The sequence below is a fragment of the Muscardinus avellanarius genome (genome assembly GCF_963383645.1).
Source record: "Muscardinus avellanarius genome assembly, chromosome: 9".
Classification (NCBI taxonomy): Eukaryota; Metazoa; Chordata; class Mammalia; order Rodentia; family Gliridae; genus Muscardinus; species Muscardinus avellanarius.
In genome coordinates this window covers 81704422-81729686 of record NC_137795.1, presented here as the reverse complement: position 1 = coordinate 81729686, position 25265 = coordinate 81704422, and the positions used below count along the sequence as shown (strand labels likewise).

General features: G+C 36.3%; 1 protein-coding gene across 1 annotated transcript in view; it reads left to right on the top strand.

Annotated features, from left to right (window-relative positions):
* The window catches only part of FAM3C (FAM3 metabolism regulating signaling molecule C), a gene marked incomplete at both ends in the record, with an annotated part of 35339 nt that extends 12256 nt beyond the window's left edge, over positions 1–23083 (top strand). The window contains 7 exons of the mRNA XM_080701214.1: positions 3787–3816; positions 4498–4621; positions 11039–11097; positions 12082–12132; positions 14150–14234; positions 21997–22123; positions 22994–23083. Coding sequence (XP_080557340.1) covers positions 3787–3816; positions 4498–4621; positions 11039–11097; positions 12082–12132; positions 14150–14234; positions 21997–22123; positions 22994–23083 — 566 coding nt within the window. The remainder of the gene's footprint in view (positions 1–3786; positions 3817–4497; positions 4622–11038; positions 11098–12081; positions 12133–14149; positions 14235–21996; positions 22124–22993) is intronic.
* Between the last annotated feature and the right edge of the window lie 2182 nt (positions 23084–25265).

Sequence of the window (25265 nt, the reverse complement as noted above, 5' to 3'; positions counted from 1 at the left end):
TTAGAGAAGCTATTGATATTGATATTATTCATAGATCTTTGTACTTACATTGAGTAAGTTTTGGCTGTGGTGTCAAATTAAAAATATTAATCATGGAAGCAGTGAAATCTGGAATCATTTTAACCTGCAAGGCAAAATCAAATGAGAGAAATATTGAGATCTCTGGATAAGTCAGCTTTGCCTTTCCTAAACTGACATTTGGATAGGACTCCAAGACCAGCTTTACTTTCTCTTCCATTTACCTAACCACAAGATTCCCTTAAACCTGTGCTTCTCAACTTTCATGTCAAAATCTCGCACGTTCTGAGCAGGTCCTGGGATGCGACCTAGACTCTGCGTTTTTAATAAGCTGCCAGGTGGATGCCTAGATTCTGAATCTCAGGGCTATAGACAGTTCTGACATGTGGTTTTCAATATCTCTACAAATGTTTTCTTACCGTGACTACTTAAAAGTGCTTCTTTGTGTTGCAGTGAATTCCGCCTTTTGTACTGCCAAGTAATTCCAATACCCTGTCTTTCTTCTGCCTGCTGGAGTTCTCTTCTATATTATCGATCTCTCAGATGGATTGTGTTCATGCTTTATAGACCTCTTTCTTACACATTTTCTCTCTCTCTCTGTGTGTGTGTGTGTGTGTGTGTGTGTGTGTGTGTGTGTGTGTACTGGGGATGGAACCCAGGGGCATTCTATTTCCAGCTACACCCTCAGCCCTATTTTTTATTCTTTATTTTGAAACAGGGTCTGAGTTGCAAAGGGCCGCACTAAGTAGCTGAGGTTGTCCTTGAACCTCTCTCCTCCGGTTTCCGCCTCCAAAATGCTGGGATTACAAGCATGCGCCACCAATGCCCGGCCACATTTTCATTTTTACAAGTAGTGGAACCCTCCCTTTCAGTCATTCCTTCTGATACACTGATCATTTTTTCCTGAACCTGTTTTTCAGCTCTCAGCACCTATCTTAAAATGAAGTAACCAGGCCAGGCGTGGTGGTGCACGCCTGTAATCCCAGCACTTGAAAGGCTGAGACAAGAGGATTGTGAAGGTTCAAAGCCAGCCTCAGCTACTTAGTGAGGCACTCAGCAACATAGTGAGACCCTGTTTCCAAATAAAATATAAAAAGTTAGGTCTGGGAGTGTAGCCTACTAGGGGTAGAAAGCCTCTGGGTTCCATCTCCAGTACACCCCCCAAAACCAAAAATGAAGTATCCAGGATTCTGCTTAAAGTGGTTATTGCTAAGTGTAGTGAGACTGGATTTTACTCGTGGTAGCCTTTGAGAGCGCAGCTGGTTTCGGTTGAATGATGAGACAGAAACCACATTCAAGGCGTTGAGGACTTGTTCGGTGTTGCTCTTGAAGCAAAATGCATAGCTAATTTCTTTAAGAATGTTGATGGTAAGGAAAGACAATTATGGAGTCGGAGCGTAATAGAGAAGCAAGTTGCACATTTTCCTTTTTTAAAGATCTTCACTTATCTGTAGACCTTGAGGAAAAATAGGTTGAATGACAAATCAGTGAAAAGAGATTGAACGGACAAGAAGGATCCCTGAAAGAAGAGTGGCAAAATGACCAGTGGTACAAATCGGTTATATGGGGAAAGGCCCACTGTTTTCAGGGGGGAGGGAAGAGGCTGGTGGGGCCCCAGTGTGGCACCGTCCCTCACACAGCTGTGACTCCGCACCAGGAATCTGCTTGTGTCTCTCCCCATATCCTTCCTGGTTGATGCATTCATCTGTGATCTCATTGTTTTTATAAATACCACGGTAACGCCCCTTTGTCTCTTTCTCACCTTTGCTACCTGCCTGTCTCATTACTGCCAGAATCATCTCTGTACTTGAGAGACAGAGAAAGAAGGCTCACAGGTTCGTGGCCAGCCTCAGTTACTTATTGAGGCCCTCCACAGCTTAGTAAGACTTTGTTTCAAAATGAAGAATAAAAAAATAGGGTTGGGAGTGTAGCTTGGAGGTAGAATGGCCTTGGGCTCCATCCCCAGTTCCACATACACACAAAAACTAGTTCTGAGAACTACTGATTATGACCTGTAACAAATCAAATCAGCACGCCTCTTCCCTCAGTATATTTACCTCTAAAATATAGATGATGAAAAGATCAATAGATTCTATGAAACTGTTTGACAGGGTGCCTGGCATCTGTGAACAAGCCAAGCAATCATAACCCTGCTCTGACCCCACCTTCTTCCTGTGCTTCACTACCACGGGTCACATAGTCAAGATTTAACAAGACTCCTCTCAGAATCTTAGCCTGAGCTGAGGTTATACATTTGCTCAGGATGGAAAGCGTTGAGAATGCTCGGCCTTGTGCTACTCAGCTTTGTCCTAGTTTTCTCATTCAGAGGAATAAAAGCCTTGGTCCCAATCTCGTAATTTCTTTTCCTTCCCATGGTGTAATGAAGAAAAAAATGACATAGTTAAAACAGTTGAAAGAATAAGTCCCAGTAATCTCAGCACCAAAATTAAACAGCTTTTTATTTTTTTTCTTCAAGACTCTGTCCTTATCATGTGAATAATTTTAGCATTTAAAAGTTATGTGGATAAAATTTGCTTTCAACTTTATTACATGCATTAACTAATCCCAAGTTATTACATTATTTTTATTACTTTAATGGTAATAGTCTATTGAGTAGTTCATTTGCATCAATGAGGCTTTTCTTACTTGGTCATTTGTCTTTTCTTAAACATTTAAGATACTGTCTTTCAGCTTTGACTTGTTCCCCTGTTTGAATATTGGGCTTACAGGAAATTCACAATTATCTAAAATAGTACAGAAGTAAAAAATAAGCCACTATTTATAGTCAGACAGCTGGCTAACATTTATCACACTGCATATTTACTAGCCAAGTCAGGAAATGGCTGTCCACAATACTCTGATGATCAGAGGTATAATTTCCTGGGCTGGGATCAAATGCTGGTGCTTTCAGAAAGCTCTACATGTAATTGTGATAGATGGCTAGGTTGAAATCTACTGTGTTATAGTTAAGGTTTGATATTTTGGCTTCCTTGAACTGGTGAATTATGAAACTATGAGTAGTGACCTTATTTATTTATTTTACCAAGTACATTTCTATTTTAGAGAAAATAAAGCTCCCACCACTCATCATGCCCTTCCTTTCCACTTCCCAGTCTTTTAATCTAACCACCAAAATAGGTTTATGTGTTCTCTGGGCTTTTATATGCATATGCACTCAACATTGTACAGCAGTAGCAGCTCTTAAACATCATCATATTTGCCATGTATTTATTTATAGACATTTAAAGGTAAGTTTGTGGAGTAATGCTCTGATTCCGATTTAAAGTTATAAAAATAAAACTAAAGACAAAATGTGAAGTTAAAAATAGAATGTTCTATTGGTAATAAAACACTGCTCTCTGTGATGCCTCTACATAATTGTTTATAATGAATTTTATAGTATAAAGTTACTTTCTCTGAAGTGAGAATTTATTATACTGCTCTATTTTTATAGGGCTGTTAGATGCTGTATAAATACTTGATATGTTTAGGGTTTTTTTTTATAGTACTAAGGATTGAACTCGGGCATTCTACCTCCAAGCTCCACCCCTACTCCCATATTTATTTATTTATTTATTTATTTATTTATTTATTTATTTATTTTGAAACAGAGTCTCACTAAGTTGCAGAGGGCCTCACAAGTAGCTGAGGTTGGCTTTGAACCTGTGATCCTCCTGTCTCAGCCTCCCAAGTACTAGGATTACAAGTGTGTGCCATCAAGCCCAGCTTTAGGGTTATTCTTTCTAACCAAGGTTTTTATTTTCTTAGCAAGGTCAGCGTTGGACACAGCTGCACGTTGTAAGTATTTTATGTCAGTATTTTACAAACAGTTTATTTTGTATTATTTTAGGCTCATGAAAGCTTATATTCAAGCAATATGTGTTCTGTACATGTAAAACTGATTTAGAAATTGATTTTTGAAGTTACAAGGAACCTGTTTGATTAGACAACTCAGTATTCTTGGTACTTATTCATACTGGGTATTTTGTTCCATTCGTGCTTTTCAGCTCCAGTATTATACATTCAGAAAGTGATGGAGAAGTAAAAAGAGAATTCCTAGTTAGAACTAGAATATGGGACATGGGGCATTAGGCTTTTTAATGATCCTTGGAGGTAACTGATTTTTTTATGTGGACTGAAAATGCAAAGTTTTAAAGACTTAAAATCTCCTACATCCTGAAATTTAAAGATCAACCCAAGAATAATTAGATGAGATATATTTACACTCATCAAGATCATTATTACTTGATCTACTTTTATCAATTATTAGCTTGTTCCCAGGAGGTTCAGGCTTTTTTTTCTTAATTTTATTACTTTTTCAGTTTCTTTGAAATCTTCAGGGGAAAAATATTCTAGCATATGTTTTAAATTATATCTTAATGTTTTACATAATGCCTGTTCTGGTTTGAGATGCAAAACAAACCAATTATAGAATCTGTTCGCTTGTTTTCTTAAAAAAAAATGTTTCTTCCCCCAAAGCTACGAAGCCTCCCAGATATAAATGTGGCATTTCAAAAGCCTGCCCTGAAAAACATTTTGCTTTCAAAATGGCAAGTGGAGCAGCCAATGTGGTGGGACCCAAAATCTGCCTGGAAGATAATGTGTAAGTATGTGTTGAGTGGGAACCATAAGATGTGTTGTTTGTTGAATTATAGCCAGTGGCGCCTGAATTGAAAAGATCTATAGATGTACTGGACATACTTTTACTCAAGTAAAGTGAATTCAATCATCATTATATAATTTCCCCCCATGCATTTAAGGAATCTTAGAGTTACTGAATTATACATTAGAGAATGAATAAAAAACACAAGCGCTTACTTATTCAGCCTCCTGTTAGAGGTGAGGAACTTTTAAGTTCTAGAGAATTTAGTCCTATTTGGTAGCTGCCACATGCATATAACTATTTAATTTGATTCTTAAATACTAGGGAAAAAGTTGATTCATTCAAATTAACTAAAAGCTCAGTTTCTTAGTCACAGATGTCATATTTCAAGTACTCAGTAGCCACATGTGTCTCATGGCTACTGCATTAGGCAGTTCAGAGAAAGATTTCCATCATAGTAAAGTGCTAAGAGCACTTTACTTATAAGAAAGCTTTTTCTTATAACCAGCATCTTCTGTTTTTAATATTCAAATGCTGCTTGTTGAAGTGTCAGATGACACAGTGATAACCACAGGTCTGTCTGCACATACTGCTTGCCACTGGTCCAGATGGTTTCCTACGTTGAGATACTCAACAAAACCTGATCTTTAACATTGCTACTCATTTTCTTTCTTTCTTTTTTTTTTTTTTTGCATTAGTGCTAATGGTGAGCCATTGTTAATCCATTATTTTTTTTTATTTTTTCTTTGTACAAGAAGTCCTGTTTTACTGGTATGTAATAAAGTACATGGATTTAAAAAATGTATAGGTATTTTAAATCATCCTCCCTTTTTTACCTTGCTAGACTAAAGAAGACCCCAAAGTTTGATTCTAAATAATAGAGCAAGAGTTCTTTTGCAATACCCAGCCCACAGATTATCTTTGGACACCTACTCTACTTCCTTAAAGAAAGAAGAGATCAAGCTCTCTTTGAGTAGCAGGTTTTCTACCCACAGATTACATATGTCAAAAAAGAAAAGAAAAGAAAAAGTATGTAGGCAGTGGAGCCTGGTAAAATAGTACTGGGCTTGGAGCCAGAGAACTTGGTTTGCACATGGTGGGCATATCATGTAGAATTTGTGCTGTATTTCAGCATCTTTAACCATCCAATTGAGGCTGGCCACCGATCCAGCACATTTCAAGCATCATTCTGCCGTTCCCCCGAGAGATTACATAATTGATGGGATTTTATAGCTAGGCCTCAGGTCATAAAACTAGTCTCCATAGAAAGGCTGAATAATTGGCCAGGGATCCCCAGTGGAGTCACTGCCAAGATCAAGACGTAGGGCAGTGCTTTTTCCAATGTATTTATTTCTATATTGAAAGCTTAAAGCAATTTTTAGAAAAAGTTTGAGTCCAAGTTTTCTAAGTATCATTCATTTACCTGTTCAACAGTATTTATTGAGCATAGTCCTCCTGTTGGAACTTACAGTCCAGTAAGGGGTGATGGTAAATGTAAATCATTGATAGTAAATTGTGATCCCAGCTGTGTAGGCATCAGGGGCTGAATTGGGCTAGATGAGATGTCTGACTTTAGATTGAGGGTCAGGGGTTATTCTAAGGCATCAATGTGCAGTCTGGGAACTGAGGGAGGAGAAGGAAGAAGAACCAGGTGAGAGTGGAGAAGAACTAATGCTCCAAGGCCCTAAGAAGGGGAAGCTCCAGAGAGAGGAGTATGGAACCTGGCCCTTGAGCAGCTTACAGGCTATGTGGTTAAAGGGGTGGCTTTTTTTTTTTTTTTTTTTTTTGAGAAGTTGTTGAAAATTTTCAGACTCTGGCATATTATGATTTCATACATATTTTTTAAAAATTACCTGGCTGTGAAACATGATGTGTGGAGTGTAATAGGGAGTACAGTGGGAAGACTGCTGATCGCTTCCGGCCCTTTGATACCTCCTTATTGGTACCAGGCTCTTTCCTTTGTATACCTTCTAAAATATCTAAATAAAAATACATAAGTAGGAACTTCAATATTTTCTTGAACCTGCTCCGAGTCCATGCAACTCCCTTTGGAGACGACTCTTCCAGATCATTGTGTTTCACTAGGACTGATTTTGCTCTCCAGAGGACATTGTCATTTGGGTGTGTCACGGCTCTGGAGGTGCAACTGCAGAGACAGATGTAGTTAAACATTTTTCAGTGCACAGATGAAACCCTCACAAGAAATCAGGCTTGAAATCTCATCATAGGCTGAGTTTGAGAAACTGATACAGACAAAAGATAGTAATTTATATTTGGACAGTGGTCATGATCTTAAGGGCAAGTAAGATCAATAATTTTTAGATTAAGATTTTGACCACTGACTTTGTTAACTGAGATAATGGGCGGGCCCATACCTTCAGTCTGGTCCAGGGCAGATAAAAAGACTTGGTCTAGCAGAATGAGAGATAGTGACTCCTTATAATCAAACAAAGGCTTGCACCAGAGATAATGGGTAGGCCTACACCTGCATGAGGTCAGGGGGAGGTAAAAAGACTATTGGTTAAGCAGGATGGAAGATAATGAATCTTTCTAAAAACTGTTCTATGTTCAAAAACTTTAGTTTCTTATTTTCAACCCACTCCACTGCGTCCCTCTGATACAGTGCTTTATTATTCTGTCCTTCCTCTCTACCTTTGTAGTAATAAAATTTGCTTAAGCTTGTAAAAAAAAAAAGATTTTGAACATTTTATTAGTTAGACATGGAAAATCCTGGGTCTCCACCTCAGATGTTACACAAAATGGGAATTGCAACTCTTTTTGTTGTTGTTAGAGAACCCATCGAATTTATGTTCAAGTTAAAGCTTTCATCTAAGACATACTCGTTTGATATCAGTTTGTAAGAGGTTGATATTAGTAAAATATTTCACCTTTAATATAATATTCATGATTGGTACAAGCATACATAGGAGGCTGGCTGTGAAGGCCCATACCTGTAATCTCAGTACTATAGAAGCTGAGATAGAAGGATTACAGATTCAAAACCAGCCTCAGCAACTTAGACTCTCAGTGAGACCCTGTTTCAAAACAAAAAACAAAAAAGGGGCTGGTGGTATAGCTCAGAGGTAGTTCAATTCCCAGTATTCCTCCCTCCCACACACATACAAAATAAAAAGAATATATAGGAGATTATTTCCCCCACTTTTTTTAAACAACAGGGAACAAGATATTATTTTTTGGCTGTGAGGGCTTAGAAGTAAAATCAAGGATACTATTTAAGTACTTATATAGTAATTTAACTGTAACCATTTAAAAGTGAAAAAGCCACTTTAAGCCCATGGGTACTATATCAAAACACAAACCAGATGAATGGATTTGGCTTGTGAGCTATAGTTTGCCAAACCCAATCTCATTCATTTTAAGAAGTAGTACCTAGAAGCTGTGTTAATGTATAATGATTATGTAATCATTAGGTTTTTGCCTGAAAGTTTGGGACAATACAGGGGACCTTCATATTCATGAGAGATAAAATATTTCAACTTCTTTTAATAGCAGTGACTAACCTTTACATGTTTTTAATCTTCAGTGTTTTATTTTAAACAGGTTTTCCCCTTTTGAATTTCAGTTTTTAAAAATTGATAAGCTGCTGCCCTCTTGTGGGAAGACTGTGCTACTTATTTTTATCTTTATTTCTTTGTGTTATGATGGATTTGAGTGTATCAACCACAATAGCATACACTGAGATGCTTTCTATTCGGAAATGTCACTGTGGCCTTTAATCATTAATTCAACAAGTTAATTGTAGCTGTTGCTTCTTAATATTAATGATGGACTCTACTTATCTAATATATTTCTGGAAAGAGTGGAGCAAAATGCATTTGGAAACTTCCCTTCTCTTTGGTGCAGCCAAGCCAATAGTATATAATAAAACAGACATTTTTGTGTAAGTGCTCAAGACTAGTGGATCTGAGATATACTCATGCACCTTATACTTCACTCATTTAAAACAGGGAGCTGAGCATGGTGGCGTACATTAGTAATCTCATACTTGAGAGGCTGAAACAGAAGGATTGCAGGCCTCCACCAGCCTCAGCTACTTAGTGAGGCCCTCTGCAACTTAGTTAGACCCTGTTTCATTAAAAAAAAAAAAGGGTAAAAAATAGGACTGGGGGTAGAGCTTGGAGTTCGAATGCTTCTGGGTTCCATCCTCAGTACCATAAAAAATAAAATAAAATGTACAGTCAATGACTTGTATAACTCATAGGCATGTATAACCAAAAAGAAACTGGATTCTTTAGTATTGTTTCCTCTTGCCAGATTGTTTTCTAAAATGGCTGAATCACTTTGCCTTAAAACCAGCAGTGTGTGAGGGTTCCCGTTCCTCCACATCTTTGCTACTATTTGTTATTATCTAATTTACATAGTATAGTCATCTTAGTAGACAAGGAAGTGATCTTATTGTGGATTTTAATTAAATTCCCCCGGTGGTTAATGATACCCAGCATCTTTTCATGTGCTTTTTGGCCATGTATATAACGTTTGTGGTGAAATGTCTATTCCAGTGCTCCATTTTTATTTCCTTCCTTCCTTCCTTCTTTCCTTCCTTCCTCTCTCTCTTTCTTTCTTTCTTTCTTTCTTTCTTTCTTATTATTTTATTATTATTATTATTTTGGTGGTACTAGGGGTGGAACCCAGAGGCTTTCTACCTCCAGACTAAGTAGCTGAAGCTGGCTTTGAACCTGTGTGATCCTCCTGTCTCAGCCTCCCAAGCGTGGGGATTACAAGCATGCACTACTACGTCCAGCCAGCGCTCCATTTTTAAATCGAGTTGTTTCTTTATTCTTCAGATTGTTTTTAGATTGATTCTTCAGACTTTTATTCTTCAGATTGTTTGCACAATATATATCTTTCTACCTTTTTACTTTCTATTACCCAAATATCACATTAAAAGTGAGTTTCTTGTATACAACATGTAGTTTGCTCTTGTCTTAACCCACTTTGCCAATTTCTGTCTTATTATGTTTAAACTATTTACATTTATTAGCATTATTGGTATATGATGGCCATTTTATTACTTATTCTTTAGTTTTGTTTTTTAATGACTTCCTATAATTCAATGGACCTTTTTTAAAAATTCCATTTTATGTAGTGTTTTTGAATGCATTTTTTTGTATAGCTTTTATAATAATTGCTTTGTCTGGCTCTTTACAGGAAGTTTTCGGACTCAAAGTCTAGACTTACAAAAGGGGAGGAGTAAATGTTTAATTACACAGATTAAGTTTAAAAGTATATCACATCTGTAGCTTCTATACTTTAAGAGCACAAGACTTGAGGAAATAGTGTTTTAGTATTTGAAAACTTACCTGATTTAGTAATCACATCACTCACATCATTTGACAGATGAAGTTTCAACATAAATCATCATTATTCTTCCTTATGTTCTACTTTTTAACACAAATACAAATATCAAAACTTGGTGTTAGAACTATATTCATTCATCAGTTGTAACATAGTTTAACTATAGGTGTGCGTCTCATGCAAACTCGTCATCACATTCTGCGAGTATCAGTCGGCTATGTGGAGTTTACATAAAGTATTATAGTCTTGTATCCTTTACTCCAGTAAAGTTGATGTTTTGTACCTATATTTATGCATAGCTATATCAACACTTGATTGTATGTGTATTCAGATAATCTGCATGCTGTTCTGTCTCTTAACCTTAATCAGCACACTGCTTGGAAACATAACTAATACCTTGAAAGTTTAAAACTGATAGTACCACAATTTTAGTTTAATAACTCTAATTGAACAAACTAAACTGGTAGCAAACGTGTCCCAGTACCCTCCCCATTTCATAGTGTCATTCTTTACACAGTAGTTTGTGACTTGCCCATATGGTGACTTTGATTAGATAGTTGCTATGTACATCAAACCTCATGAGTATTTTACATCGGTAATCTCTAGGAAAATGTTCACAATTGGGTGAAACATTCATGAAAGACTATTTTTAACAGATTATAAAATATTTCAGATTATAAAAGATTTAGGTGGCATCTCACTCCACTCCATGTCACACTGATACTGCAGAAAGTGGAAGAGATTATCTGTTGCTGATCCCTAGAGAATGTGGAGAGCATGTATATAATGTTGACATGCTTCAAGGGCATTCTAAAGTGGTATTTTATAGTGTGACAGAGCAGCAAGAAATAGCCTAGTATTTTGGCCCTAATTTTTAATGAACATTCTTATATGTGAACTATATCTAAGAGCATAACTTTTACAATTATTTTTAAATTTTAAACGGAAGACTATCTTCTGTGACTTAGAGACCTTTTAATTTCCTCTGAGGTGTTTAACACTTGATATGTACATATTTCTCTACTTGAGGCATGACTTAGTAATTATGTTTATATGTAATATCTAATTCTAATAAAATTGTCTTTACTTTTCCCCCTTCAGTTTGATGAGTGGCGTTAAGAATAACGTTGGAAGAGGGATCAATGTTGCCTTGGCAAATGGTAAGAATAATAATTGTAACTCCTGTCTGTAGTCAGTAGATATTGTTGTGGCCCCAAAGTAAAATGTACCTTTGTATCTAAGGATCAAGTTAGGAAGTGTCACTCTTGACACTAAAGTCTTTCCCTACCCCCCCGCCCCCACACACACCTCCAAACCACCACAGATAAAGCCTGTTGTCTGAGTGCTCTACCCTGCTCTCAGGAGCATCCCTGCTGTCTGCATCATGTGGAGAGCTTCCCATGAGATCAGGGGGTAACCAGTCTAATGTTCAGTTGATGAAAACTTGCTGCAGATTTTGGAATTCTGACCCAATATGAAGATAGGTACACAGGAATGAGTGTGTGTAAAGTAACAAAGGGTGATGGACTATTGGCTAGGTCGTGGGAAGAACCATGAGTGAGAAATTCTCGTAATTTTTTAATATTGCCCACATTGTTTTTATAGGTTCATTAGTATAAGTTCATTGAACCCTGAATATCTTGAGAGTTGTAGAATTAAATCTGCAAATTGCACCTGTGAAGTGAGGACTAGATGCATACTAGTCTTCTGTGTTCTAAAACGATAGATGATTAGACTGTAAAGTTTATAGGGTGGTTAAAAATCACCAGCCACCTCGCCCAGTTTGTAGTGTAGGAAAATTGTTTGTTTTTACTTCTTTCACAACAAGAAATAAATTCTTTTCTTCTCTGTTCATTTTCTTAGATTAAATGTTTGATATCGATGTGTCTATTTAATCCATTTAAGGGGAAATAAATGTCAGTTTAATTTTAAAAAGATGTTAATATAGAAAATGGAGTCTGCTTCAAGTAGGTTTTTCTTTGCTGTAGAAGTTTTATGTATTTGGGGATAATTCCTAAATAAGGGAAGATGATAACACATTAGAATTAATTACATCCAACTTTGAATTAAAATGGGCTACAGTTAGTCTACAGTGTATGGTATATTTGAGTTGCATAATTTGATCTGAATTCACTCTCTTCCAGGAAAAACGGGAGAAGTATTAGACACCAAGTATTTTGACATGTGGGGAGGAGGTACGTGTGAATATCATATAACTGTGTGTTGCGCTGCTGGCACTAACTGAATCACCTCAATGTAGTGCGGCCTGCTAATAAGAGAATGATGGTACACATTTGTGTCTTAGTTCATTTTGTTTCTCTTACTTTGTTTTTCACAAAATGACCAGCTATATTTAAATGATCAAAATGTCTGCAGTTTGTTTTTGTTGAAAAATTGTTTGTGCTGTGTAATTAAATACAGTAAAATCAGAAGTAAGATTAGGAAAAAAGATCTGAGTCCTGTTTTATATACGATATCTAAAGACCTGGGCTCTTTTAGTTTTCTGTCTGAAATTTAGAAAGAATAATTTAAAAATCAGTATAACCAACAACTTAAGCATTTTTAACTGATTGAATTGATTTCTCAATATATAATTTTTCAGTCTCAGTAATAAACCATAAGTAGGAGGAGCCTTCAGCATATCAGTCTTTAGAAAAGCTATATCTCACCCTGTAAATTCATTCTAATCTGTTTAGTTCTACTTTCGGGGTGTGGCTGACTAGTAATGATGAATATTTGAGAAAAGGAACAGAATTTTCTTTCTAATTCACTGAACTTGGAGCCATCCACATATACTTTTCCCTCCATATATGGAAATGGTTCGAGGAATAGAAATCACCAGCATTCAGAGGCCAGGAACTGGCAGCTTGAAGAAGAGTGATGACAAAAAGCGAAGGGCTGGAGAAAGGCTAGCAGTGGTTCACCTTCTGGTTGTGTGGTTGGCACATCCCCCTTCCATTTCTATATTCCCTAGAGGCCAACAGCCATTAGACTCCTTAAAATTTATGTTGAGTTTTCAGACAATTCAGCTTCTCTGACAGTTCTTCAGCTTATAAGATACTGCATATTATTTATTTCTTAAGTAAAATCTGGTGAGCATTTCGTAGCTGTCAGTGCTGTGTAGATTTAAAATGTTCCCATCAGTCTTTTACTCTAAAGGCATAATTGGTCTACCAAAATTTATTACATAGAGTCACTCTTACAAAGCTGTTGTTGAAATCAGTGGAGTGGCTGAAAGCTCTGGGAGACCACAGGCCTTGCCTCGAAGGAAGAGGAACTCCTGCTGAAAACGATCGATTGGAAGAAAGAGTTGCAGTTTACTGCCATCTTTGCATCTAATTGGGACTAGTTTGTTAGCTGCTTTATTTGATGCCATAATTATAAAATATAAGCAATTAGAGGAAATATTTGGCATCTCAGCTGTGGGGGAAAAATTGAGTACATTTAACCTAGTTTTGAAGTAGCATTAGACTAGGGTATTATAAGGTAGCCTGGCATTGGCATTGTAAAGAAAAGGATTTATAGTACCTGGCCTGTCTGACATCACCGCTCATTGTCACGGAGTGGTTTATTTTGAAGGTCTCATGGCGCTGATACACAAGATAATTGTAATATTTGCCATAATTGTTTTAGCTTTTAGTGATAGCCTACATTCTTTCCCCAAGTCTGTCACAAATGTTAGACCTAGGAAATTCTTTAAATCTGGTTATAAATTAAAAAAAACAAATCTCTTTGAGAATTTGGTAAAAGCAGTATATCCTCTTTCTTGAAATGTACACATAGAAACAAATATACTGCCATTCAGAATCCGTCAATCCCTCTCCTGCATCTATAGGCTGACCCAGGATCTCAGAATCAGGCTTTCTTCCATAGACCCAGTTATTCTTATCAGAGTGATCCCTAAGAATTGCTTTAAGTAAGTCGTGCTTCAACATGACTTTGATATGGATTTCTCTAGGCCCCAGAGATGTCAATACAGAATATACAGAGTATATCAGGAGTGGGAAATTGTAAGTGGGTGGTAAGACCATATTAAGAGACCATCTTGACAGTTTTTAAATTCTTCCTAAGATTTGTCTTCCTTTTAAATTACTTTCTATTAAAAATGATTGTTTTATGGACACTTCATATGGTATAGTACTAATTTTAGGACTTTTTGGTGATGATTACTCACTTAAAAAAAAAAAACTCCAACCTTTTTCTTTTCTTCAGATGTGGCACCATTTATTGAGTTTTTGAAGTCCATACCTGATGGAACGATAGTCTTAATGGGAACATACGATGATGGGGCCACCAAGTACGTACACTTAAGCCTTTATTTTGGAGCTATAATTTATGATTATAAAAGCAGTACTTTTTCACAGAACAATTATTAAATGGAACAAGGCAACCCAACTACCAGATAAACATAATCTGCATTTTAACATGTCTATTTCCTTCCTATTATTCTCTGTGTACATTTAGCATGTATATATTGTGAAGTTAGAATCACATTGTACATAGTTTTTAAATTTTTTATTTTTGTGTGTGTGTGTGTGTGTGTGTGTGTGTGTGTGTGTGTGTGTAAAACAGACAGACAGACAGAAACTGGCTATTAAACCCAGGCTCATACATGCTAGGCAAGAGCTCTACCACTGAGACTTGGGAATGGAATCCAGCGGCACTCTACATCCACCCTCAGCCCTATTTTTTAATCTTTTTGTTTTTAGAACAGGGTCTCACTGAGTTGTGAAGGGCCTGAGTAGCTGAGGTTGTTCTTGAGCCAGGATCCTCTGGTCTCCACCTCCTGAATGCTGGGATTACAAGCGTGCACCACCACGCCCAGCCATTCTCTACCTTTTTCTTTTTTAGACCCTCTCTTGCTAAATTGCTAAAGCCAGCCTTGAACTTAGGATCCTCTTGCCTTAGCCTCCTAAGTAGCTGGGATTAGAGGTGTGCTACCATGCCCACTTATACTTTATATTCTTAAATTGTTTTTCCTACTATTAATATTCTTCAGTAGCATTTTTAATGGCTCACCAGTAGTTCATTTGGGTTCGCCTTTAATAAAAAGTTTCCCTATTATTGCCAAATATTTTAGTCTTATAAATAACATTGTGACAAACATTCTTTTACATGCTTTTTCTTTTCATTTTGGACCTGTGATCATAACCTTAGAGCAAATTCCTAGAAATGGAATTAATGGTCAAATACAGTTGTGGTGTATTTTTCATAAAGTTTAATAGATGGTTGTTTTGTAACTTTTTAAAAGATTGTATATATTGGAAAATACAAAAAAGCACAAAGAAGAAAACACGTTATATAGTTCATCTCACCATACAGGGGTAATCATTGACTTATTGTACACATTTTCTTCATTTTAAGTATTCAGAATGATAGCATTTCTAGCATATTTTCACTGTTAGATGGTGAATATTTTTCCATATCATTGAATAGTCTATATAACAATATTGATTATATCTGCCTCGTCTAATCTTAACATTTTTTGGGATAACCTATGTGTATATCCTTAGGATATTTCTTGAAGTACAATTATCAAATTAAAGAATAGATATTTTTAAATAGGATGTTTTTTGTGTGTATGTGGTACTGAAGGTGGAACTCAGGGGCTTTCTACCTCTGGGCTATACTCTCAGACCTATTTTTTTATACTTTATTTGGAAACAGGGTCTTACTAAGTTGCTGAGAGCCTCACTAAGTAGCTGAGGCTGGCTTCGAACCTTTGCAATCCTCCTGTCTCAGCCTCCCAAGCCTTGGGATTATTACAAGCATGGGCCACCACACCCGGCTTTATATAGGATTTTTAAAAATTTGTAACAAATACAAATTTTCTCAGCATTTCATGGCACTGATTGTTAATTCTTTTAAAAGTTCCAATTCTGAAAGTTTTGATAAAAAGTATCTTAATTATCTTTTCTTTCAAAATAACATGGCTTCTTTGATTATTCATGAAATTAGATATTTTTCACAAGTTTTTTTAGTGTATTTTTAAAATTGTCTTTTGATCATATAAGTTGACCCATACTTATATGTAGCCCTTTCTATATTAAGATAATAAACATTTTTCATATTAAAATGTATTTTTTGTTTTATTCCATTTACTTTCAATTTTGTAAATTTATGGTGTTTTAACTTTTTATCTTAAGCTAATTTTTAAGTAGTTGAATCAGGGTTTCTTTTTCTTCCCACCTTTTTTTTTTTTTTTTTTTTTGCAGGTCTGGGGATGGAACCCAGGGGCATTTGACCTCCGAGCTACATCCCCTGCCCTATTTTTTATTCTTTATTTTGAAACCGGGTCTCACTGAGTTGCAGAGGTCCTCACTAAGTAGCTGAGGCTGTCCGCAAACCGCGATCCGCCAGTCTCAGCCTCCTGAATGCTGGGATTACAAGTGTGCGCCACCACGCCCGGCTTTCGTTCCTACTTTTAAACTTGAGAAATATTTTTCATCTGAATTATATTTTCAGTAAATTTTTCTCTTTCAATGATTTTGCTGTTTTTCTGTATTTCTAAAAATTCATATGTAATTTCTCAGATATTTGCAGTGTCTGAGTCCTTATGTTGACTTTGTTTTTGAAATTTTTGTTCTGTTGATACATTCATTTGTGTTTCTAAAGACACTATGCAATTATTTATAACTGTTTTGTCAAAGCAAAGTGTACTTTATACTTCTGTGGTGGGGCTAAACCCCCTTTAATATTCTTCTTAAAAAAAAAATTTTTGAGCTGGAATTGGTGCACATGCCTGTAATTCCAGTATTTGGGAAGCTAAGACAGGTAGATGGCAGGTTTGAAGGCAGTCCTGGCAACTTAATGAGGCTCTCAGCAACTTAGCAAGACCCTGTTTCCAAATAAAAATAAAAAGAATAAGGTATGTAGCTCAGAGATAGGATGCTCCTGCATTCAACCCCCAGTACCACAAAACACACACACACATACATACATACATACATACATACATACATACCATTTGTTAAATATTTTCATTATAAAGTCTCTAAAATTATAAGTTCACACTGAAATATAGCAACTTTCTGTTGATTTTTTAAAAATGTAGTATGTAGTTTTATTATTACAGTTTTACATCTGTAATAATAATAATGTAAGAAAGTAGTAGTGCCTTATCACGAATGAATTACTCTAAAGTAGTTTTATCAACATTGTGCATTTTATCCGGTTCAAGTAAAGATATAAAGATACAATTGAAGGTTAATATAAAATAGGCAGATTTGGCCATTTCTTTGTACCTTATCATAACCACACAGAATGTAATTGGGCATTCCTTATTAAAACAAAACATGTAACTTATTCTTTGCTTGGCTGAGAGAATAAGATATTGTGTGTATAATTTGAAGCTGTAATATAAAAAGCTTTTTCCGACTAGATATCCATGGCCTTCCTTACATGGTCATTGTACTTGGTAAGAATTGGAACTGTTCTCCTTAATCTATTACTATGCTGATAATAAATCACAACCTAACTGAAGGGTTTCAGTGTGGATGCGTTAGAGAGAAGTGACCTTAACATCCACCTGAACGAGCATCCAGGCATTGTAAGATTCCTCGGAATGTCTGCAGTACTTTCACTGGACTGTCCGCCCACTGAAGGTGCCAGTTCCCATGCCATTTCCCTACCAAAAACAAACAAAACACAGCTATATAAAGAAATGTTTTGTTCTCAGGGTGGGCTGCCTCTGAACTCTGCCTGACAGTCTTTGAATTGGATAAGTGGTACACCAGTAAATACGTTCTCCAAGTCACTTGATACTTCAAATGTTTGAAGCGAATTGGCATTTCTTTTACTTTTCTTTTTGCCAAATTCAATATACATGGCTCTTTTTAACCTTTTATCATGTTAGGTTTCTAGTTCATTTTACCCGCCTGGGTGTATGTCTTGTGTATTCTTTACTTGCTTATTGTCTCTCATAAAATGAATGTCCCAAATTAAACACTGCTCCAGATGTGGTCTGGCCAGTACAGGGTATGATGGAGACGCTAGCTTGCTATGTTTTAGAGATTACATTTCTTTGAATATTCATGTAGACTAGTATTATATTAGTTTTCTTTAAACAGTCACATCACATTTTTGGCTCATGAGTTTTTGGTCAAGTTAAATTCTCAGATCTTTTCATTTGATCTCAGATTTTTTTTTTCCTTCAACCACTGCCAAGTCAGGTCTTTCTCTCCATTCAGAACTTGATTTTGTGTAATTTAAATGAAGGACTTTAATATTCATTTGTTCTTGTTAAATTTAATTTTGCTGATTTGGGCCCGCTCGGTCTCTATTCTGACACTTGTCCTATGAGGTTTCCATGATCCAGCCTTTGTACTCTCTCCAAAGTCATTCTTATGTCTAAATATAAGTCCTTGATAAAAGTGTTTAACAAGGGCAGTGTGCCACCCTGTTAGAGGTCTCCTCCTCCAAGGGATTCATCTATTAATCAGCTGCAGAAACAACTTTCCATGCAGCTGCCAATATACCTCAGTAGGCATTCTATCCAGCTGCAGTTTTATTATTTTATTCACAGAGTTTGTTTTCCAGGACTATCAGATGCTCACTTGAAATTCATGGACGAAGCTAATTACAGAGCCCTGATGTCCTGCCCGCATAGCTGGAATAGCTGAGATGGTGCTAACTTGGCTTCACTGACTCCTCTCTCCTTCCCACCACCCCCCTTTCTTTCCTTCTTTCATCTTAATGCTCATAGGATCTCTTTGTTGTCTTTCCTTCTAGAATTTGGTAGGAATTGGCCTTAGTTTTATTGGATCGTTGTTTCAAGACTTTTCCTTGCACTTTTTGAAAACTGGAATGTTTGCTCTTTTTGCATGTCCATTTTCCATTTTCTAAGCTCAGTGACACTACCTTGAAGATTTTATTAACAAATTCCTTCAGAACCTAAGCGTGTGCCCTGCGTGGAACTGGAGGCTTAGATTTACTTTAAAACGCTTACCTGGGTGTTCCTGAGCTGCTCTTCCTATAGGTTGATCAAAGAGTGCTCACTTCCCTAGACAGACAGCCAAGTTTTCATGAGGCAAAATCTAGGATGGGAACCAGGTCCAGGTTTCCAAGAGTCTCTCCAAAGTAGAATCAAAGAGAACATACTTACTTCTTAAAGCAGCAAGTTTTGATACCACATGCGAAATATCACCTGGAGAAGCTTATTATAGACGTGATGCTTGGTGTTTTAATTGGGGCTTGTCACATAAACACTGTCTACCTACCCCATCCTCAAATTCCAAATGCCCAGACAAAAATTAGGTGCTATTGCATCATTTGGACACCACAGGTGCAGGGGACCATTCATGTCACCTCTGGAAAGGGTGGGAGTCCTCTCTAATCTAAGGGTCCAGATACCAGCAGAGGCTAATAATCTTGCTCTTGGTCCTTTCTGTGGATAGAAACCTCAGGCCTGCTACATGAATACTTTCCTCACAGGACCTGAGAGGTTTCTCCTAGAGAACTAAGGAGAGAGAAGATTAATGGACTCAAAATATAAAAGTTCCTTCTTGATCTCAGTCTAAATCCATTCATATCTCTATCTCAGTCTAAATTCATTTATGTAGATTATATCACTTCAAGATTCAAAAGTACAAAAGCAACCATGACTGACTGCCCTTTAGTAGATTTCTTAGTTATTGCAGACTCTTAAGTAAGAAAGATTTTACTTGCTTTTTGTAGGGGCCTGACTTGCATTTGGATAGCTATACCATCTTTGAAGGGATAGGTTTTGTGTTTAAGTGTAAATTCTCCAAGTGGGAACATTGAAGGATGGTGTAATGAAATTTAGATATGTATAAGATTGCATATTTATCACTGCACCTTTCTGTTTATTCACTTAAAGGAGTGGTAAGCCAACTAAGTTTGGAAACCTTTGGAAAGCAACCCCTTGCCATTTGTGAACTTAACCTTCACAATTTCACCTTTTTATGAGCAGCTATAAAGGCCTATGAGATGGCAATTTGTAATCTTCTGAGCTGTGAATATGAATGGAGCCCACAGGCCTACTGCAGGGAGCCGACTGCATTTCTCTTCTTTCAGTGCTGTTTTATTCTTTTTTGGGGGGCGGGGGGTCTGAGGATGGAACCCAGGCCTTCAACCTCCGAGCTATACCCCCTGCCCTATTTTGTATTCTTTATTTTGAAACAGGGTCTCACTAAGTTGCAGAGGGCCTCACTAAGTAGCTGAGGCTGTGAGCAAACCATGATCCTCCAGTCTCAGCCTCCTGAATGCTGGGATTCCAAGCGTGTGCCACCACGCCCAGCTCTGTTTTATTCTTGTTACAAAAGCAGCACAGTTAATCTACTAGTGTTACTGCAAGTCAAAAATTCCAAGAAAGTGCAGAAAATAGAACATTTGGGTGAACTTTATGAGTAGAGTTTGATAGTCTTCCAGATCTATGCATTTTTTACCTATTTGGAAACACAGTTGTGTTCAGGCAATATCTTCCTATCCAAAGGAGCAAAGAAATGGAAAATGATTCCTAATTCATGTAAGGGTAGGCACAGGAAACAAAGCCTGTGGAGAGAAGCTTTGGGAGGTGAGAAAGCAGGTGCACACAATACTGTCTAGACTCTGAGGTCTCCACAGAGGCAAAAATGCCACCAGCTCTATGTATACAGAGACATTGAGTTCTCCTTGTAATTCACCTGGACATAACATATCACTTGATTTGACATAATCCTGGAAGGCTAAATATTCCAGAAGCTATCACTTAGCTTCTCGCTAATTCCAGGGGACTTCCTCCAGGTGGTCTCAGTGCCCGAGCCGTGGTCAGAAGCACTCCACTGCTCCGTGGATGTGGTTTGCATAAATTAAGAAAGCTGAATGATGTATGTGTTATTTTTTTCATGTTTTGAAGCCTTTTTTTTTTTTTAAAGGTAAAGCATTCCTTTTACCTATGTTAGCTATGTGAGAACCGTACTTAGTGTTTCTTTCATTAACATTAAAGGAGAGAACAGATAATAGCATGGAATATTTAAAAGAACACTGGAATTAATCGGGATCTTCCTTGCTGACTTCCGTATCATTTACAAGTAGGAAACTTGCTTTGCCTCAGGTGTTAGCAGAACAAACCTGACAGAGTTCTATTTGACATCATTTTGTGCAATGTACTCTAGGACTTCACGTCAACCAGTATAGAGGACTTTCAGTTATTTTTTCATTTCTCTTTTATACATATAATGTTTATGAGTTTCTTCTCTTATAGAGCAAGGAAAGAGGGACTAATGTTAAATTAAAATAATAGCACAAACAAAAAAAAATTTTTTTTTTGCAGTGCTGGGTATGGAACCCAGGAGCATTGTACCTCTGAGCTACATTTTTTATTCTTTATTTGGAAACAGGGTCTCACTGAGTTGCAAAGGGCCTCACTAAATAGCTGAGGCTGTCCTCAAACCACAATCCTCCTGTCTCAGTCACCCAAATGCTGGGATTACAAGTGTGCGCCACCATGCCCAGCTCAAACAAGAATTTTTAATGGCATCTTTCAACTAGTAATTTCAAACTACGGGCTAGTTTGTCATTGCCCTCTTTTTTCTGGTAGATATTTAGCTGCTATATAGTTAATGTTTCTATTTTTAGAAAACTGGAATAACATTTTATATCCCTAGTCTCAAAGTTTATTTTGTCTTAAATAAAATATAATGCTGAAAGCATCCAAATTTCTGTCAACATTTACCTTTCTTCTACTCAGATGTAACTTACAAAGGGTTTAAGTGTGATAATTTTACAAAGACTGAGACTTTGTATTAACCTTGTGTCTTATAGCGGTATCCGTTATTGCCTACTGCAATTAAAATAATTAAATGAAGGTAAATTATTATTGTGAGACATCTAAAAGTTACTTCCTAATAGAATAAACTTAAAATTAGTTGTTGGGCTTTATGTTTTCTGTCACTAAAGAATTCAAGTAGGGATTTATTCTGTGAGAATTTTTATTCATAATATTTACTAAAGCCATGCTTTCATAATTTGCGTCTGTTAAATATTTTACCTGAATCAGTGCTAAATACCATACAGTACCTACTCTATGTTTATTGTTTCATTCTTTCTCTCTTATTAAGACTCAACGATGAGGCACGACATCTCATTGCTGAATTGGGAAGCACATCTATTACTAATCTCGCTTTTAGAGACAACTGGGTCTTCTGTGGTGGGAAGGGCATTAAGACAAAAAGCCCCTTTGAACAGGTTAGTGTTTTAGGCTTCATAAATAGTGGTTAAAAACATTGTGTAAAATCTTTCAGTCCATGCTCCCATCCTGTTATTTAAAAATGAGATAAAGCAGTTATTAATGTGTTTAGAGATTTTCCAAATATTCTTGGTAATCGATTTCGAAATCATTATGGCACTTCTAAAATTTTTAAATGTAAAAATAAACTTAAAAATTCTGCATGCTTTTCCTTCTATATGACAGTGCCTTAGAAAACTATCTAAAGCCTTTTAGGAAGCATTCGTTATTAAGGATTTTAATTAAGCTTTAAAGAATCACTTCAGTTTGGAAATATTTTAGAGCCTAATAGAATGTACACTTTACTCTTTTTTTTTTTTTTTTTTGGAACTGGGGATTAAACCCAGGTAGAATGCCCCAGCCCTTTTTATTTTTTAATTTGGAACAGAGTCTCACTGGGTTACTGAGGGTCTCACTAAGTTGCTGAGATTTGTCCTCAAACGTGCGATCCTCCAGTCTCAGCTTCTCAGGTACTAAGATTACAGGCACGCACCACCACACATGGCAAAACTTTACTTTTTGACTAATAAATGATCGTTTTAAAACATCTGCAGTGTTTTAAAGGTCTGTTTTCTGAAGGCTGGTCACGTATGTGCCAGGCACCAAGGTTTGCTCACTTAACGTCTTGCTCAGGAATTTATATGACCTCATTGTTGACATGAGCGTTACTGAAATGAGAGCGAGTGAGGTATGTCACTGCCAATCAGGTCCTCAAGGTTCTGTTTTTTTTTTTTTTTTTTTCATTTTTTTCCTTTTGGATTTTCTTATTGGTGCTTTGTAGCCATATGTCCTCCTCAAGGTTTTTTAAACTGTATACTGTCTTCCAATAGCACATAAAGAACAATAAGGAAACAAACAAATACGAAGGATGGCCTGAAGTTGTAGAAATGGAAGGATGCATCCCGCAGAAGCAAGACTGAAGGGAACGTGGAGAAAATCGAAGGACACGCACTTTCACTCTTAATGGGAGAGCTATAAAGAAGAAACTAAGTGTACATATTTAAATAGCATGCAGCCATCTCGGTGTGTGCATGAGCATTATCTCTTTTGATATCAGGATTATTTATTGCTAACATAAATAGCTATCTTTGTAAATAGTCCTCACAAGCAAGTCACTGAACCATTTCTAAGCACATTTCCCTAAAAGTACAATGTTCAGACTGCTACGGTAATAACATACTTTAATTCTAAAAGCATAACTGAGCAGATTGTGAAAAACATATTGATCTATGTACTGGTTGCTGTGAAAATCTATCATGGCATAATATGGCTTCTAGGGAGAAGTTCTTGCTTACATGATAGTGTATATCTGACCTTGTGATGACAGTTTCTTTTAAAGTTAAGCGATTTGGTGGTTGTATAATGTTACCTTATAGTCCAACTCTACAGATGTACCTCTTGTTCTAGTTTTTCTTTTCCAAGAAACCAAGAAATAAAAAGTTCGATGTGAAAACTTACGTCAGATACGTGAAAAGCACAACAAAATCTTTTTTTAATACACTCAGTAAAAAGTCAGTCTATAAATGTAGATGGTGTTCAGAATAGCTTCTGGTGTGAGCAGTGTGTATAACTTGGTTCTGTATGAGCCATTGGGAGTGAGACTGGCGGTGAAAACTACGCAGAACTGGGGAACCGGGCCAGGTCCCCATCTCCACGGGATTCGGTTGTTCAGAACAGTTGAAGTAACACGTTCACAGCGGTACAAGCATATCGTTTCTTTATTTACTTGTTATCGCCATTGATTGATCACGTAGTGTGAAAAGAGGAGTGCTTAATGTCATGTTTTGATTTGTAAACCAAGAGATTCTGTATTTACTTCATCTAACTTCATGATGGCAGTCATTGTCCAAAGCTCTAGTGGCATATTTAGAAAAGTCCCAAATACTGAGAAGACTGGTAACATTTCAAGTGACTTTTTGCTCAAGTCTGCGTAAAAATGTAGATCTAACTTTTTCCTTAGACTCATATATTCACTAAATGAATCAGTTATGTTTTGTTTTGTTTTTAGGGAATGAAATATCTGTTGAGTCTGACATGTGTTAAAACTGGAACATAAGCGAATTTAATGATCAAACTTCCGTTTACAGTATAAGGCCACACTTAAAATTTTCAAACCTAAATTTTAGATGGTTTATATTAAAAAAAAAAAAAACCTGGAAGCAGTATTTGTTAGTTTTTCTGTAAGTTGGACCTTTCTCGGATATTTCTTAAATATTAATAACCTTTGAGGTACTGTTTCTTTCCTCAAACTGAATGTAATTCATGAGTAAATGCACCTTATATGTTTAAAGTTTTTGTAAACTTTTTAGATTTTTGGTGCTTATATGCTAAATCACATTCAGCATGTATATTTTGACATTCAAAACATTTCCCTCGATTCTGTAAATTAAAAGAATAGCTATTTTACAGTTCAAGGGATTGTACAATAAATGTTGCCTTTTTTAAATAATGAAAATAAATAATCTTCGTTTTGCATTGTAAATTTTTTGTATTATCTGACAAAGTAATACACTATGAAACTTCACAATAAGGTTTTTTGAAATATTTATTGTACTGCTTAACATGCAAAAAATTAAATGCTGTGGTTAAACACAATAATACCCTCCGGGTATACCTTAACATATGTAGAATTTAAGTATCTGGATGGCAGGACATCCCTAAAGACTAAAAAAAATGACTTTTGCGGGTGTATAAACTGTTGAAATAAGGGATAAAAATTGATTATATGACTGCTTTGGTGCAGTTTGGTTTTGTCTGAATTTTATCCTGTATAGATTGTGCCAACTTAACTTTGGAAGCAATAATTTCACTGTTTTATTTTCAGATCCCTTTAAAGGCAGCATTATAAATGAAACAATTCTCATTTAATGTTAAGGATTTTCTTTATTAAAACAAGAAGTATAACATTGATATCTTAGTAGTTTAAATGGTGTTTAAGGGCTTGTGGATGTATATTTCTTTTGCAATCACAGATACATCCTAGAACAAGTGTATTGTTGTATGAATGTTAAAATAGAGCAAAGGAAATAGAAAATAAGTAATATTTGGGGAATTGAAAATTGAGCCAGTCTTCATCTTCCTGAGTTTGATTAAAGTGAAATT